The sequence below is a fragment of the Peromyscus eremicus genome, chromosome 17 (genome assembly GCF_949786415.1).
Source record: "Peromyscus eremicus chromosome 17, PerEre_H2_v1, whole genome shotgun sequence".
Taxonomy (NCBI): Eukaryota; Metazoa; Chordata; class Mammalia; order Rodentia; family Cricetidae; genus Peromyscus; species Peromyscus eremicus.
The window spans coordinates 11045927-11062322 of NC_081433.1; the positions used below are offsets into that span (position 1 = coordinate 11045927).

Sequence of the window (16396 nt, forward strand, 5' to 3'; positions counted from 1 at the left end):
CCCAGCAAGCATACAGCATTATGCCAGAAAACTACTATTCCAAAAACACCTGTTCACACTGGGGAGGGAAGAGACAGGACCACAGGGATGCCTGAGTTGAGAAAGGCATGTTTCCTGATTCCTGTCTTTTCCTGTTGCTCTGTTTCATATTATTTTTGCCACAAACACTTTTTAAAAAATGTGAAAACAGTTCATAGAGGAAAAATGTAATCTTCAGTTAGTCCTCATGCCAAATCAGAGTGATCATCACTAGCATATTCAGAGAGGGCACTTATAAAGATAAGCCAACCAACATCTGCCCACATAAATGCATATTGAGAAGAAAAGTGAAATGGCATACTCACACATATAGAACGGATCTGGTGTCCCCCACTTTCCCAGCATCTCCAACTGTCAGGGTGTCATATCCTCTTTCTAACTCAAACTCTTCAAAAGCAAGCTTGATGACCTAAATCCAAAGAGAAAACACAGTTAATAACATAATACAGACCTTCCATAGCAATGCACATTTATAGTTTTGTGGTTAGCTTTGGCTCCTTAATTCTGATGGATACCAAACAATTCCCAAATTGCTTCCAGTTGCTGCGTGGATAGTAGAGGTTTGGTTGGCCTAAATTGCAGAATTTTGTGGAATTAAAATGTTCTTTTTGTCTCAATTTACTATGAGCTCTAAAATGAGATTTACCTGACCTCACTTCAAGTTACGTGTTTATCAACTACATAGCATAAAAATACAGTAGATTAGATTAACCAAGAATAAGCCAATATAAGCAGGAGAAATACTGTTGTAGTTAATGAGGCATGGTTTTAAGGACACCCTATAATGAATCTTTTAAAATTTACTTACGTAGATCTCATGTTATTATTCCCAATAACATAAGAGCTTTCTGAAGCTAAGAAACAAACAATCCAATACCACACCTAGCTGTTCAAAACCTTGATGTTTCTTCTCTTCTTTTCTCTTTTATATTTCTAAGAATGCCACTCAAGGCTTTACCCACACTAGTCAAGTTCTCAATCAATGAACTGCACCATCAGACTTCAATTAGATAACTGGATGGATGAATGGGTGGATGGATGGATAAGTGGGTGTGTAGATGGAGGCAGGAAGGATGAATAGATATAGACATACAGACAGATGGGTAGGAAGGTGGTTGACAAAAAGATAACAAGAAGATGTATAACCTTGTGATAAAACATAATTAAAAAAGAAGCATAACCCTGAATTAATTTCCATTTTGGCATGTATGTAATAAAAAATGGCACACATATATAATACATACCACAATTAAAGAATATTATATGTAGAACACATTGACAGATATATAGCATATTTGCATGTGATGATTAACATTATGCTAAACATTAGACATATTTCTTTTTGATCCACCAATAGACTATAGACATGTGAACTCCCTTCTCTGTAGACCACAGGAAATTTTCTCCTGAAACAAACAAACAAACAAACAAAATACTCCCTTTATTGATCAATATTGTGATCAAGAGGCAAGATGATCAAAACTGTCAGGAATTTATGATGAGTCTTGAATAGCCAGGTATACAAAGGAAAAAAATCAATAGATTATCATAGATGATAGATAGATAAATATAAATATGGATAGGCAGATTTAATACACAGACAATAGATAATAAAGAGTCAATAAATAGTTATTGGTGATGAGAAGTGACAGAAAGTAAATGACTTATTAATTAGATAACTGGATGAGTGGATTATAGAACAGTGAATGGATAGATAGTTAAATGGATGACTAGAATGATGGATAGATGATAAATATGTAGACTGATAGAAGATGAGTGGATGGTAGACAGATGGTGGGTGATAAATCAGTAGATTGATGGGTAGATGAGTGGATGATAGATAAGTGGATGGAGAGAGGGATGGATGAATGGGTAATAAATAAGTAAACATGTAGAACAATGGGTAGATGACAGATGGTAGATAAATGGATAGATGGATGCTAGGTAAGTGATATATTAAAGTATGGACAGATTATGGGTGATAGATAATTGATGGATAGGTAATAGTATAAAAAGATGGGTGGATGAGTGATGGAGTGGCACATGGAGGTAGGTGAGGAAGGGAGGCAGATGTGGGAGGGAAAACAGGAATTGCTACTTATGACTGAGTGTGTGTGCCTTGTAAGGAGAAATCAAATGCTTGCCTGTTAGACAATTTTTATAAAAAGCAAATGGTGCTGGGAGTGAGGTCAGTGTTACTAAGACTCGTCTTAACATGCACAGGTTAAATACTCTTTAGATGGCTGCTTTTCCCTAACAATGCTAATAAGGGGTACATTGTCTATATTATTATAAATTCTTACTAAAATTAGTGACATGGATATTACAATTTATTTAAAAACTACTAATTCAAATTGTGGTGTTTGTATGAATCATTATTCGTACTGAAACAGGTGTGGGGTTGACAGCTGTCACAACCTTCTTTGAATATTTCATATTAAAATGAGGACTGAGGAAGCTTCTTGTTTCTATTTTCCTGTCTCCTGACTAGAGGAGAAAAGGGTCATGGAGTGATGGGATAAAGAAACCAGAGTTCACATTCTAGGCTTGTGTTTCTCATGACTTTCCTATATGTTCTATGTTAACTTCATTAGAGCCTGAGGGCGACGCCTTTCAAGGCTTGCTGGAGCCAGTTTAAGTCACTGAGCACATCCCACAGTGCACTCCCCAGGGAGGCTGAGGATGAACCCCCCCACACACACACACACAGAGCACATCCCACAGTGCACTTCCCAGGGAGGCTGAGGATGACACCCCCCCCACACACACACACAGAGCACATCCCACAGTGCACTCCCTAGAGAGGCTGAGGATGAAACCTCCACATACACCGCCCCACACACATACACAAGATGGGGACACTCCCAAGTCCTAGCTGCATGGAGAAGCTGCAAAGTGGGCACTAAAGCCAGCAATGCAGTTCCTCTGTTCCCTGTAGAGGGCACACCAGCTTCTGACTGACTGCTTCAGCGGGGATCTTACTTCTCTCTGTTTCCTTATTTTCTCTGATCAATGCTTTCAGTTCCCTATCAGTGTTCCAAAAAATTCCTTCCAGTAGGTAGTTTTCAATTTGGAGAAAGTCCTTCATTGTCAGCAAAATGTCCTGAAATGTCTGGCATCCGCTCCATGTTTGGGTCCCTGGGCTAATTCTTCTGTCTGTGTCTGCATGCTCACTGGCTTTTGGATTCTGTAGTTTGTTAAAAACTTATTATTATTACTTTAGCATATTGTATTATAGAGAGACCATCATAATGTCTTCATATGAATGACAGATACATTTCCTCTTCCTTGTTAATCTATAATAAACAAGAATCTGTAACAACTGGGATAGGGAGAGTGCATGCATAAGCTGTGGAGTGAATGCACCTTTAAATGTATTTATTTAGTTTAGAAAACATGCCTACTTCGATAAATAAAAGGTGTCATACTCAATAATATAATATAGAGATCATCTTGCAAATTTATGGAGCTGTGTATGTCTGTGGCTCCCTAGTACAATGCGTGGAACAGCTTCCTTGTCTTTTATGTAATTGTTCCTTGTAAACTGGAAGATAGATGTAGTGCTAGTAAACACGTGGCAAATCAGAACTTCAAGCTCATTTTGTTTTGAGACCTGAACTTATCTCAGTACATTGTGTGCCAAACTAGAAAAACCACTGTAGATATAGTTGTGATATGGGCAGGTAATTAGCGAAATGATCATAAAGAGTAGAAATAAGGATAGTAGATCATCAAAATTCTCGATACCCCTGAAAACACTAGTGGGGATAAATCGCAGACAACATAGCTTGAACAGTAGAGTAGGTGTCTGTCTCTCCCTGTCCCCACTCAGTGGGGTGCAGTTGACACTTTGGAATTGATGTACAGGTGGGGATTTATAAACAAGCATGTTAGCTTTGCATATGTTTACTGTATACCTGTGTAAGCGTAGTTTTGAGCTCTACTGCCTCAGTTGGAAAAAAGAGCAAAACTTTGTGGTTTTTAAAAATGCAATAGAGAAAAATGAAAATCAAACAAGCAAAAGACCAAGTAGACAAAAGAATGCCAAAAACAAGGCAAAACATAATCAAAAGCCCACAGAAGTACCATTAAGTTTCATCAAAATATATTGTCTAAATTTTTTCAATTGAAAAATCTTAGTTCAAAAACAAAAAACAAAACAAACAAACAAAACCACCACAATTGACAGATTGGTGATCCATGCTCTTCAGCAGGGCATGTGGGAGCCTTGCATAATAAGCAGCCATTAGTTGCATTGGCCTTCTGATGGTATCATTGTGGAAATACAAATCATGCAGTGTTTACCAAAAAAAAAAAATCAAAGTTCTTTATTATCTCAAAATATGTTTACCATATTTTGCTCTATTTACTGAATAATCCAAACAGAGAGGGAAGCCCCCCAAATGGAGTCCAAACACCATGAAAGTGCTCAGAGGATATCACCTTAGAGACTTGGGGTGAGGGGGGCAGGGAAGGTTCATGGGGGTGAGACAAGAAGGAAGGAGAGATGAAAGGAAGGTAAAAGGGAGGATAAGGAGTGGCAGAAGAGATTATGGGAGTGAGAACAGGAAGTGTGAATCTCTGGAGAGATTTTTCCAAACATTGATGACTATGGATATTCATTAAGAGCCAAGAGAAAAGCACACTTGTACTTATTGTAGGATGGTGCACGTTCTTTCTCAGGTTTGCTGTGACCTTCTTAAAGGAGGAAAGATCTTTATCTTTCCCCAGGTCCTAAGTACTAAAGGAGAATGCATAAGAAACCTTAACTGGGAAAAAATAACTTGGGAAATTTTACCTCTGATTTAAAAAAAAACAAAACAAAAAAACCTATGATAAAAATCACCACCTTAACTCAGCCCTTTAAATAAGACAGAGAGGAAATCGCCATATGCCATGCTATGGTTCTATTTCAATTTTACCATTTATTTTCATGTCATATTTAAAGTATACTTCTTTTTCTTTTTCACAAATATTTGATTGTTTTTATTTTATGTGTGTGAATGCTGTGTGCGCGCGTGCGCGTGTGTGTGTGTGTGTGTGTGTGTGTGTGTGTGTGTACCACATATGTGCCTGGTGCTTGTGAAGATCAGAAGAGGGCATTGGATCCCTGGAAATAGAGTTACAGGTCATTTTGAGCCTCTGTATATATGCTGAGAACTGAAACCAGGTTCTGCGCAAGAGTAGCAAATGCTCTTAAATGCTGAAACCTCCCTCTAGCCTCAAAGGACATTTATTTTTCTAATATGATTGTGTTAGAAATTTTTTAAAAATTTCAAGCGTCCTCTTGAAAAAAAGTTTAGTAAAAACCCCTATATTTTGGAAACAATTCCTGAGTGCCTAATTAAGAACTGTGGGTTTGTCCTTCATCCTAAGTGTTAGGTTGAGGACTTAGGACACACAGCAAGGGGCTCTGGGAACCCAAAGCTTCCTGCCATCTGATTTATTCAGTTCCAATCTGTATTTTAGAAGGAAGCTGCCCAAGTGTGAATTTCCTCATGAAAACTTAACAATCGACAGCTGGCAATTATTAGCTCTGTTGCCAATAGCAATGCCTTACACATTTGTAAAAGTTTGTGATTTCTTATGAAATGGTAATTGTCAAATGTTCTTAACAGTTCTTCACGCATTTACTCGATTGAACTCATAATGACCAGTCACCAAAAAAAAAAAAAAAAAACAAAAAAAACAAAAAACAAAAAAAAACCAAAAAAAAAAACCTGGAAAAGTTAATGATTGATTAAAAAAAAAAAAGGCTGTCTAAGTGTGTCTGGCCCAGCATGGAAGAATGCCCCATCTGAAGCTCCTATAAAATTCAGGCATGGCCATATTGCTACCAGGCTGTAAAATGTTGCAGTGTCCTTGGAATACACTTTGGCATTTCCTTATAGAGCTAGACAGACTCTACCCATACCCTACACTGCTGTGAGAAGAGAATTCTTACTTCACTCCAAATATAACTACACCTTACTCACCTCTGCTATAAAAAGCAAAGTAACGCAAACAAAAGCAGGAACATCTGAGGTGAGAGAGAAGCCAGGCCTGCATGCTTCCTTACACAGGAGAGCAGGGCTCCTCCCTCAGGCTGTCTGTCCTCAGGAAAATGAGAGTTGCAGGTCCTTATGGGGTTCCGGGGACCCAAATGGCACACACGGACAAGTGTGCATGGGAGCTAGTGTCCAGGATACCATCTGCTCTGCCCTTCTTGTAGGAACTCACTCCACAGCTTCAGGTTCTGATGTGTTCATTTCTACACGTCTATCTTTATTTCCATACTGTTTTGTCTCTCTTGTGTATGGATGAGAGAAATCTATAAATCTATACCGTGAAATATATTTCTCTAACATAAACTGAAAAAAAAATAGTAAGTAATCCTGTCAGGGACACAGTATTTACAGGACAGTAGCAGAGATTACTCAGCTCAGCAGGGAAAGTTTGAGCTGAGGATGGGAGCTGCCACACAGAGGGGCAGCTGCAGCAGAGAGACCCAAGAGCCTCTCCTAAGCCCCTGCCACCTAAGCAAGCAGAATCCCTGGCAGAGCCCAGAAACTTATTAAAATGTGTTCTCAGATGTGTGAAACTGCGGAGGGTATTTATTAAAACCGAGAGACTGGGAATTTAAAAGTCACAATACAATAACTGCAAAAGAGAGAATCAGAACATCATTAGAAGTCGGCAAAACACAGAATTAATGCTCACATCAATCAAGCCGAGACTAGAGGCGTATCCTAGGCGGGACTCTGAAGAAATGAAAGATGAAAGGGTGGTGGGGAAAGAGTGACAGCTCTCGAGATAAAAGCAAGGATATTGAAGTTTGTGGAGCGATAACAAAGGGTGCAGGATCAATAATTAGGAAAATCGTCGGACACACATTGTACAACACATTAAAGAGTTGAGACTAGAGATTAAAGGTGGCTCATTATAACCCGTGCGAACAAAACACGGCTACAAGGGAATGTGAAAACGATGTCACCTCAAAGCCATTTAACTCTAAGACGACGCACCGAAGGAGTCTCTTTGCACACTCAGGAGATTTATGTGGACTGTATTTGAAGACACACAAATCAAAGTTACTTTCATTTTTTAGTGGTACATCAGAACAGGTGATTTGCACGGTCCAGATTAAAAGGTAATGCATGCCTTCCTAGTGCACTTATTCAGCAGAATAAGGGAAGGAAAAAAATCCTTTTTTAATGTCTCGAGTATTTTGTTTAGATGTCTCACTCTCTTCAGCTTGGCTTAAGGGTACATTGCCAACAAGAATAATATTTAAGGGGATGAAGACCTAGTGAAATACACATAAACTAGAAAAGAAAAGGCTAGCCGATAAAAATAAAAACATCTGCATTTACTATAACACAGTAAACAACATATTTAAGTATAAAGAATGGTATGGAGCTTTGTGGTTGAGCTCTGAAGCCCACACTTTCTCACTGGAAATGGAGCATCAGCAAGAGGTGAGAGGTTGGAAACACCTGGTGCAGATAGCTCTAGGCAGCTGGACTCAACTATGGCTCATGTGGGAGCTGGGCAAAGCCTTGGGGAGCTTGGGCTGAATACAGTGAACCTGCCTCATGGTACGTGCTGTCATGGTCATTCCTAGTCGTAAATAGCAGCCGTCTGCACTCAGTGAAGAGAACCATGGGCTTAAGAGAATCCTGATTCAGAAAGACTCTAAAAGGAGTTAGGGGATCAACATAGTTGTAGAGAAGAAGGAAATGAAAAAGTGATGATTGATTCTTACCTTTTAGCTATTGGCTAGAAGTTGGGTAAGTACATTACCTACAATGTTAGAGAAAGTTCCAGAAAGTGGTAGTTACAGACAGGGTCTCACTTTGTACCCTTGGCTGACCCAGAACTCACAATACAGACCAAATTGGCATCTAGCTCATGGATTTACCTATCTCTGCCTCCCAAGTGCTTGGATTAAGCAGAGGTTCTCAACATATGGGTCATGACTCTTTTGGGGGTCGCATATCAGATATCCTGTATATCAGATACTTACAATTTATTACAGTAGCAAAATTACAGTTATGAAGTAGCAATGAAATAATTTTATGGTTGGGGGTCACCACAACATGAGGAACTGTATTAAAGGGTTGCAGCATTAGCAAGTTTAGGAACCACTGAGTTAAATGCATACACCACCAGGCCTGGATAGTTATTGGTTTATCACGTGGCCATTCATCCCCTCACCTTCAGCCTGTCTATAAACACCTCCGTTTCCCCTGAGCTGGGACATGCAGATACTGTGAATGTGTATATACAGGAAGTGCCTAGGACAGAACTCCTGGCCTGGGAACCCCATAGATAAAGAGATTCAGTCCACAAAGGTGATGCAGAGGCCCAGTGACAGTGACTTGCTTCTTATTTTCACTATTATTTTGTTTATTATTCTTTGCATTTTTAAAAAGAATCTTACACCTTTAATCCCAGTACTCAGGAGGCAGAGCTAGGTAGATTTCTGTGAGTTCGAGGCCAGCCTGGTCTACAGAGTGAGATCCAGGCGAACAGGCACCAAAACTACACAGAGAAACCCTGTCTCGAAAACCCAAAAAGAAAAAATAAATAAATAAAAAATTAAAAGAATCTTAAATATCTTAAAACACTTATAAAATAAAATAGTGTAAAGACACTATGAAACCATTTTACGTCAAATCATTTACGTTAAACCATAGTCCTTGAACTTGGCTAAAGCTTCAAGTTTTGTAAATAAAATATGCTGCTAGTATTATGAAAAAATTACAGAAATTGAATTAGCAAAATCTATACACTTAAAATAAATAATTGAAATTTTAGGAGCAAATTCAATCATAAGACATAATGGATGAAATCTATTTGAAAGATCATGGCAAAACAGGAAACCCATGCAAGGTAACTTTGCTGAGACATGCCCAGGGGGTGGGTGTCTTTCTTTACTAATTTCATTCATAGAAATGCTTTTTAAAGTTGTGATAAGGTAAATCTAAGACTTAGGATAAGCTCCGTGAACTAAGACCTATTATATACCATTTGAGAAAAAAATTAGTTACTTGATTAATTTTGTGTACATTTATAGTATATTTACTGTAGAAAATGTCTACAACTTTTATTATGTAAAAAGTATTTCATGCTAAAAATAAAAAAAAAGCATGAAATTAGTATTTTGCCTAAAACAAATGTGAGCCATGAACCATAGCTTTCCACCATGGCGTTGTCTAACAAAGACAGCAGATAGTGCTGTTTTCTAGTGGAGGAAGCCTGAGCTCAAACAGCTCAGAATTTAGAGAGTTGTGGCTGTGGAAACATATTCAAGACAAGCTAGTTTTCAAAGCTTCGATTATTCTCAGACCTGGTGCTTATGAGCCCAGACTGCAATGATGAGGCTGGCCGCAAACCCCTGTTCCATTTGTCACCACACATTTGACCTTGAGGGAGATACTGCTTCCTTACTCTTTTTAATCCTCTTTCCAAACTTCATCCAGGGGCAGAGTTCCTATTTGCTGAGTGCGATTGCCAAGTGCATTGACATTAAGTGCGGGAGAAAGTCTGAAGGTAGGGGAGAGCTGGGGTGGCAGGCCTCTGGATATGACACGGATGTTGCACACATGACCAACGCATAGCAGTTGTGGTTACCCACACAAGACCTCTACAAAATCAGGAGACTTTAAATTTCTAGTATGGAGAGGGCAGAGTCTTCTGATGCCTTTCCCTAACTGGAGAGCTAATGGCAGTTGATGGCTACTGATGGAGGAAGAGTCAGTTTCCTTTGGGGGCTGTCACTGGTAGGTCAGTCATAGTCCCATAGATGATGCCACACATAAGAGTATATGGACAGCACTAGTTGGATTTAGCAAATGAAAAGAAACGAGTCAAAAAGGCGAATATAGGATGCAGATGGAAGATATGTATGTGGCGGGGCTGCCAGGAGCTGAAGGGAAGAAGTAGGGGATAGATATAGCCATGTACACATGCTTGAAAATAAATAAATAAATAAATAAATAAATAAATAAATAAATAAATAAATAAATAAATACGTTAATCACAAGTTACTACCTCAGGGGGAAAAATGTGGCATTCATGTTAAGAACATGTTCTCAATTACAGAAACAGAGACTAAGAATATTAAAAATGATCAGTGACAAAAATACTTTATAAACCTTTCTACAATTGGAGGAATAGCTAAGCCCTTGACCACTTTTTCTGGTCTGGGAATAATGACTTCCCAATCCCAGGCCTGTGGTCTAGATGAGCCATTTAGCAGTGTGCACTTTAGCTCCCTCATCATTAAAATGCAGAAGTGGGGCTACTAACTAAGGTTTTCTCTAATGCTTAACCAGCTCTGATCATTTCTATAGTTCTCTCTCAATCACAAGCTATATCTGATGGTTCTGAACCAGAGCTGACTTGTTTGAATATATTAATGGAAGCTTTGTGGCTGCAATGGAAATGGTAGACTAGGTGTGGTGTTGAACACGTGCAAGCCCAGCTCAGGCAGCTCAGAGGAGGTGATGGTACAGGGAAGGATGAGAAGTTCTAGGCCATCCTTGGCTACAGGAAGATTTAAGACCAGCCTGAGCTACAGGAGACCCTGCCTCAAAAACAAAAACAAAAACAAACAAACAAACAAACAAAAAACATAGGAAAGGGAAAAGGGGTAAACAAGTTAGAAAATAGTTTGTAACTAATAGTCTCCACTTCCTGAGAGTGAGGCTATTGATGTGAACTGGAATCTGACTGTATCTTGCTTCCTGATCTGGATGGAGGCCTGCCAACCCAACAGCCAGGTGTGAGGTTACCTGGTCAGGAAAGCAATTATCAGGTTGGCAGATTCTGTAGTCATGGTAACAGGGTGAGGAGATAAGGCCAGAGCTCACCTCCGATGCTTCAGTCTCTCCCACCTGCAGTTTCTCATTTCTTCAGAGTGTGAAGAGAAGGTGTGAACTTGTCCTCTCACAGGTATGCACTAGCCCTACATCACCCTTCCCTCCCAGTCATTAAGACACCAGAGCAGATTAAGAAAACTGAGAGCAAATGAGAGAGCAATCCTTGACAAGGACTACACAGGAATGTTTGCATTCAGGTAATGTATTATCTGCCAAGAACAAGAAAAAGGCTGTGCTCTGCTGGCCCAGAGGGATACCAGAGCTGTATGGAGATTCTGGCATGGCCTGCTTCCTCCCTTTTCTAACCTCAGCCCTGGCCCCTTGCTCAGTTCTGTATTTTCCCTGTTTTTCTCTACAAACAGCAAGGAGAGAGAGAGAGAGACAGACAGACAAACAGACACACACACACACACACACACACAGAGAGAGAGAGAGAGAGAGAGAGAGAGAGAGAGAGAGAGAGAGAGAGAGAGAGAGAAGACAATCAGATGAAAAGGCATCTTTGAAGTGAAAATAACTTTGGATGCATACTCCACAACTTACTTGGCTCAGCATGAGGTAAGTTGCTAGCCTAGAGTCCCAACTACCAGAAAATATCCTAGAAGAATTTTGAAAATCAGTCATTGAAAATCACCATGTATAGAGTCCCTGGACAAGTACAGTGAAGTGACATCAGCCCTTCTTGCTATCTGGTACAAAAGTATGTCCTGGAGATGCTCATTCAGCTTTTGGGTAAAAGACTAACATGGGATTGATTTAAATACATGCTTTGCCTTGGAAAAAATATCCTAGTGCATCCTCCGAGAAAGGCTGAGTCTAACCCATGGACCAGTGATGGAGTCAGGACTCAGCTATGGATTTTTTAAATTCAGAAAATATACCTCTTAAAAATAATTTCAATTTTTGGTTTCTTAAGTCAAAGTTGGACCATGAGTCTGTGGATATGTTTTCTAAAGGTTTGCCTAACTCTGTGTGATTGTGTGACTGTATGATTTTGTAGTGTTGAGATTCAAAGCCAAGGTCTTGCTCACTAGGCAAACACCTTTGAATGATGCTATATCCCTAGCCCTGTTTATTGTTATTAAAGCCATGAAGATGTTTGTAAAAGCCAACGTAGGCACACATGTGAAGATGTCTTTGACCACAATGACCACGAAGACACAGGCATACTTCACAGAAATCGCCATGGCTAACAGCTAGGAATATCTAGTTTAGAAGTAAAAAACTATGAAAATGTAACTGAATTTAGAAATGGTCTTATCTGCCACAAGCACATCTTTGGTCCATGGTAGACATCTTTGGGTCCATGCTGTGACATGGCTGGTCAGCAGTTTGTCTTGCTTCCTTGCAGAGCTGTGCTCCTGGAGGAAAAGTTGTGTTTCTCATAGTGCCGTGTCCTCATCCACTAGGCCGTGGCACACTCATTCACTCATTCATTCATTATTTCAAGGCCCACAACTTCTCTACCAGGCTGGACTATGTCCTGGAAGCATCCTCCAAATAAGCCTCTTCTCTTTTACATGGTTTTTGTGAGGGTATGTTGTTATAGAAACAGGAAAAGTCACTAATACAACAGCTTAGGTAAAAATGCTTGATCCCACATTTGCTACTCTTAAAGTCCTGCACAATGGATATTCCTGAGGAGACTCCTCTATGTCTTGCAAAAGATGACCTGTACTCAGAAACTCACTGACAACACCACAGATGACTCTCCACCAAGATCCCAGCTGTTGGCTATGGCATGTCCCCAGAGTGTCTACTGACACTCAGGCTTTAGTTTCCACATCTAGTCCACACATAAAACTGCCTTCCGTGGACTCATATCAAACTAAGGTTTTCATTTATTTTTATTATAAATTGAAGGGTTTTCAGGTCTTTACCTCTCCTACCATAAGCAAGAAGCTAAGTACAGGCATGGCTGAAACCTCAAAGTCCGTCCTTAGTGACAAACTTCCTCTACCAAAGACACATCTCTTAAGCCTCCCTGAACAATGCCACCAACTGGGGACCAAGTATGCAAATGTCCAAGGCTAATGAATGGGGACAGCTCATTCAAACCACCACATTGACCAAGTCACCCATTCAAATGATCAACTTTCAGTGCTGTTTTGGAGTTGGTTCTGTCAGGCTCAGGGACCTGATGAGCAGAAAGGATGGGATAGTGCAAGGTCATAATTAAGACATTTATAAAATAGGCTAAATGTTCTTTATTTATCTAATCAATTTACCTATGTCTATCTATTTGCTTATTTTATACATTAACACAATAAAGTCACTTCAATTGGCAGCTATTACTGCAACATATGGGAGGACTTTGTTTTAAATGCCATTTTTTTTAATCCTAAAAGTGAAACCTAGTAGTCAAACATCTGTTCTACCAATTATCTTCAACTTTTGATTTTTCAATATAGTCAATAGCTCTATATTGAACACACATTTAAAATCAGTCATCGGTGTTACATTCATTTTGAATGCATATCAAGAATTGCAATGGGACCATGCAAGTTACATTTTCCATGAAATTTTAAAGATCAAGGAAATTAAATGTCAAGTGTATTTGACAATCCTATTTGCCTTTATTACAAATAAGAGCGCCATACCTGGGTTATTTCTAGTGTGCCCAGTGACTAATGGCATTAGAGTGATGCTGGCATGCTAGTCAACACACAAAGGCAGCCAAAGCAGCCACCCTGCATCAGAAGAGCCCTAGACTTTTGCAAAGGTTCCTAGGTATTACTATGTATGTTTAGGAGAGGAACACAAGCCGTTTAATAAAAAGCCATTCTGTCCTATTTCAGAAATATCAGTTCGAATAAAGGAAAGCAACTGGCTTCCAGAGAGAAGACAGGGAGAGGGCAGGACTCTTCAGCCACATCATCATAGTAGGGATGGAGAGTATTGCATAGTAATTGGTAGTCCATGTTCTACCACAGCATGAAACTTTCTTGTATCAAACCTTGGGTATGACTAACTTCCTCAGTGAGAGGCAGGGGTCAGGGTCCATTAGAATGGCTTCTTGTCAACAAGGAAGCAGAGAGTGAACTGTGTTGTGAATGAAGCCACTTCTCGGCCAGAGGTGGAAACAGTTAGTCTGATTAACACTTGAGGCTAAAGTAATAGTCAGAAATCAGAGCAAGCCTCTGGTCATCATCGTCGTTGTTGTCTTCCTCCTCCTCCTCCTCCGTCTCTTCCTCCTCTTCTCCCTCCTCCTTTCTCCCCTCCTCTTCTTCCTCCTCTCCCCCCTTCTCACTTCCTGAATCATGAAGCTATTGAAATTTACAACTTGCCTGCTCTGGAGTTTTTCTTTTTAAGCTCTAATAAAATTGTCCTCGAAATTTCTTCTGAGTCAGTGTTTCAATTCTTTTATTTAAGGACATTAAAGACTCCAAGAAGCAACCCAATTTTCCCACTTAACATGGTAGAATCCAGGTGGGTCTCCCTGATATTTGCAGCAATACAACTATAAAACAAGCATACTGTAAATTGTTACTACAGATATTATTCATACAAGAAAAATGAGTTAAATACTAAAATGCTTTATGATAAAGTTATAAACCTATGATTGTTTTTCTTTCCTTTATGATATTCTGAAATTTTCTTAATGTGTATATGTATTTTATATATGTAATATATGTATATAAAATACATAATTTTTAAATTAAAGAAGTCATTTTAAATAAGTTTATTTAGCCTAGAGAGCCAGCTAAAAACAGGAATTACATGCAAAACTCTTCATTATCAGGAGGCAGGAAATGCCCATTTAATTTCCAGTGCTTATTGAGATGAGGATGAATGTCACACAGGTAACATATTCTTCAGGATGATAGTACACGAAGCAACATTGTTCTCCTCCAATATGACTAACAGATGAGACAGGATCAGAAAGTGACGAGCAGGATCAGCCATCTCTATGTAACAAAGCACACTAGCCACATGTGGGGAAATTCGAAGGCAGTGGCACAGCATCCCAAAACAACTCAAAAAGCTGAGTTAATGTAGGGCATCAAAATGAAAAGAAGAAACAAATGAAACAAACGAGAAATAAATAATCAGACCCCAAAGAGTAATTTAAATAAGTGTTTGGTGTGACACTCAAGCTCCTCCAGGGCCCCAAACTAAGCACTTCATTAGACATTCTGTTCATTAGAATTAATTATTAGATGGAACTAGACACCATGAAACTTCAGAAAAATTACTCTCATAAATACAATTCCTCTCTCCAGCCAGACTAGTAAAGAGACAGCAAGAATATCATGGAAGTCCATGGGACTCTTGTCCTGTGAACTGACTGCTCCCAGCTGACCCCTTATCTTCTTTCTGAACAAGAACCTTATAGACCACATTTTCTGTTTTGAAAACAGTTTCCAAGCTAAATGTGGTGTCCAGTTCAACACTTGAAAGTGTTTTAAAATCAAACCTCTGGAGCTGGAGAGATGGCTCAGCAGTGGTGAGCATTTGCTGCCCTCACTGGTGGCATGGGTTGGGTTCCCAGCACCCACACAGTGGCTCACTACTACCTGTGATTCCAGTTCCAGGGTATCTAACACCCTCTTCTCACCTCAGAGGTCATCAGGTACACAGGTGCTGTGCGGACATACATGCAGGCAAATCATCAAAAATTTCAAATAAAACTTAAAAAGCCAAAACTCTAGAAATTGACGTTTTTGCTTTCCTGTCCCTAGTTCAAACATTTAGGCCAAGTACAAATTACAAAAAAAAAAATCATATTTAATAAGCTGAACATTCCTTCATTTTAAACATGACCAGTTACCCTTGAAGGACAAAGTTATCTACAGGATTTTCCCCTGCATATGGAAATTATGTTGAATCAGTAGTTGTTGTTTGGTTGTTGATTTTCCTAAAAATAGGTGTGTCTCCTCATTCAGCAGTAGATTATACTGTTTGCTCCAGTTCCTCCTGTTTCTGATAGAAAGAGCTCTGAAACACTGTCTCTCCACCAGCTGTTTGGGGCTCATTGAGTTCCTGTTCTTGGAAGCACTCCCAAGCCTGGCTGTTTTCCAGGCCCTTGACTTCCCCATGGGTTCAGTCTCACTCCATGGCTCCCTCTTCAGCATCCTTCCTTGCTTTCTATTCATGACTTTGCCTCCAAAATTGGCCACTGGATGGTCACTCTACTTTCAGACCTTGTTAAATCCATCCAGGTGAGGAAGCAGCAGAGTTGAGAATGTAGTTCTGCATATCACGGAAACTGGGAAGTCTCCATAGGGAAAGGAGCTTACCACAGCAGCTGAGGGGTGTGGGGCTTAGAAGCAAGCTAATGCAAGCCACTGGCATTGTGTTGCTTTCTTTCAAGGATGATATTTATTTTTATTTTCGACCATACTTTCCTCTATAATTGACATCTTTACTCAAAACCATCTATTTTCTCCAAATCATTGCAGTTATTTTGGACATCACTGGCATTCTCATGCCCCGTGGGACTGGTTCAGTACCCACTAGTGGTCAATCTGCAGGATAGGTCTTCTCTTCTC

General features: G+C 39.6%; 1 protein-coding gene across 1 annotated transcript in view; it reads right to left on the reverse strand.

Annotated features, from left to right (window-relative positions):
- Csmd1 (CUB and Sushi multiple domains 1) overlaps positions 1 to 16396 on the reverse strand; it is a 1274530-nt gene that overhangs the window by 382624 nt on the left and 875510 nt on the right. The window contains 1 exon segment of the mRNA XM_059244994.1: positions 345 to 448. Coding sequence (XP_059100977.1) covers positions 345 to 448 — 104 coding nt within the window.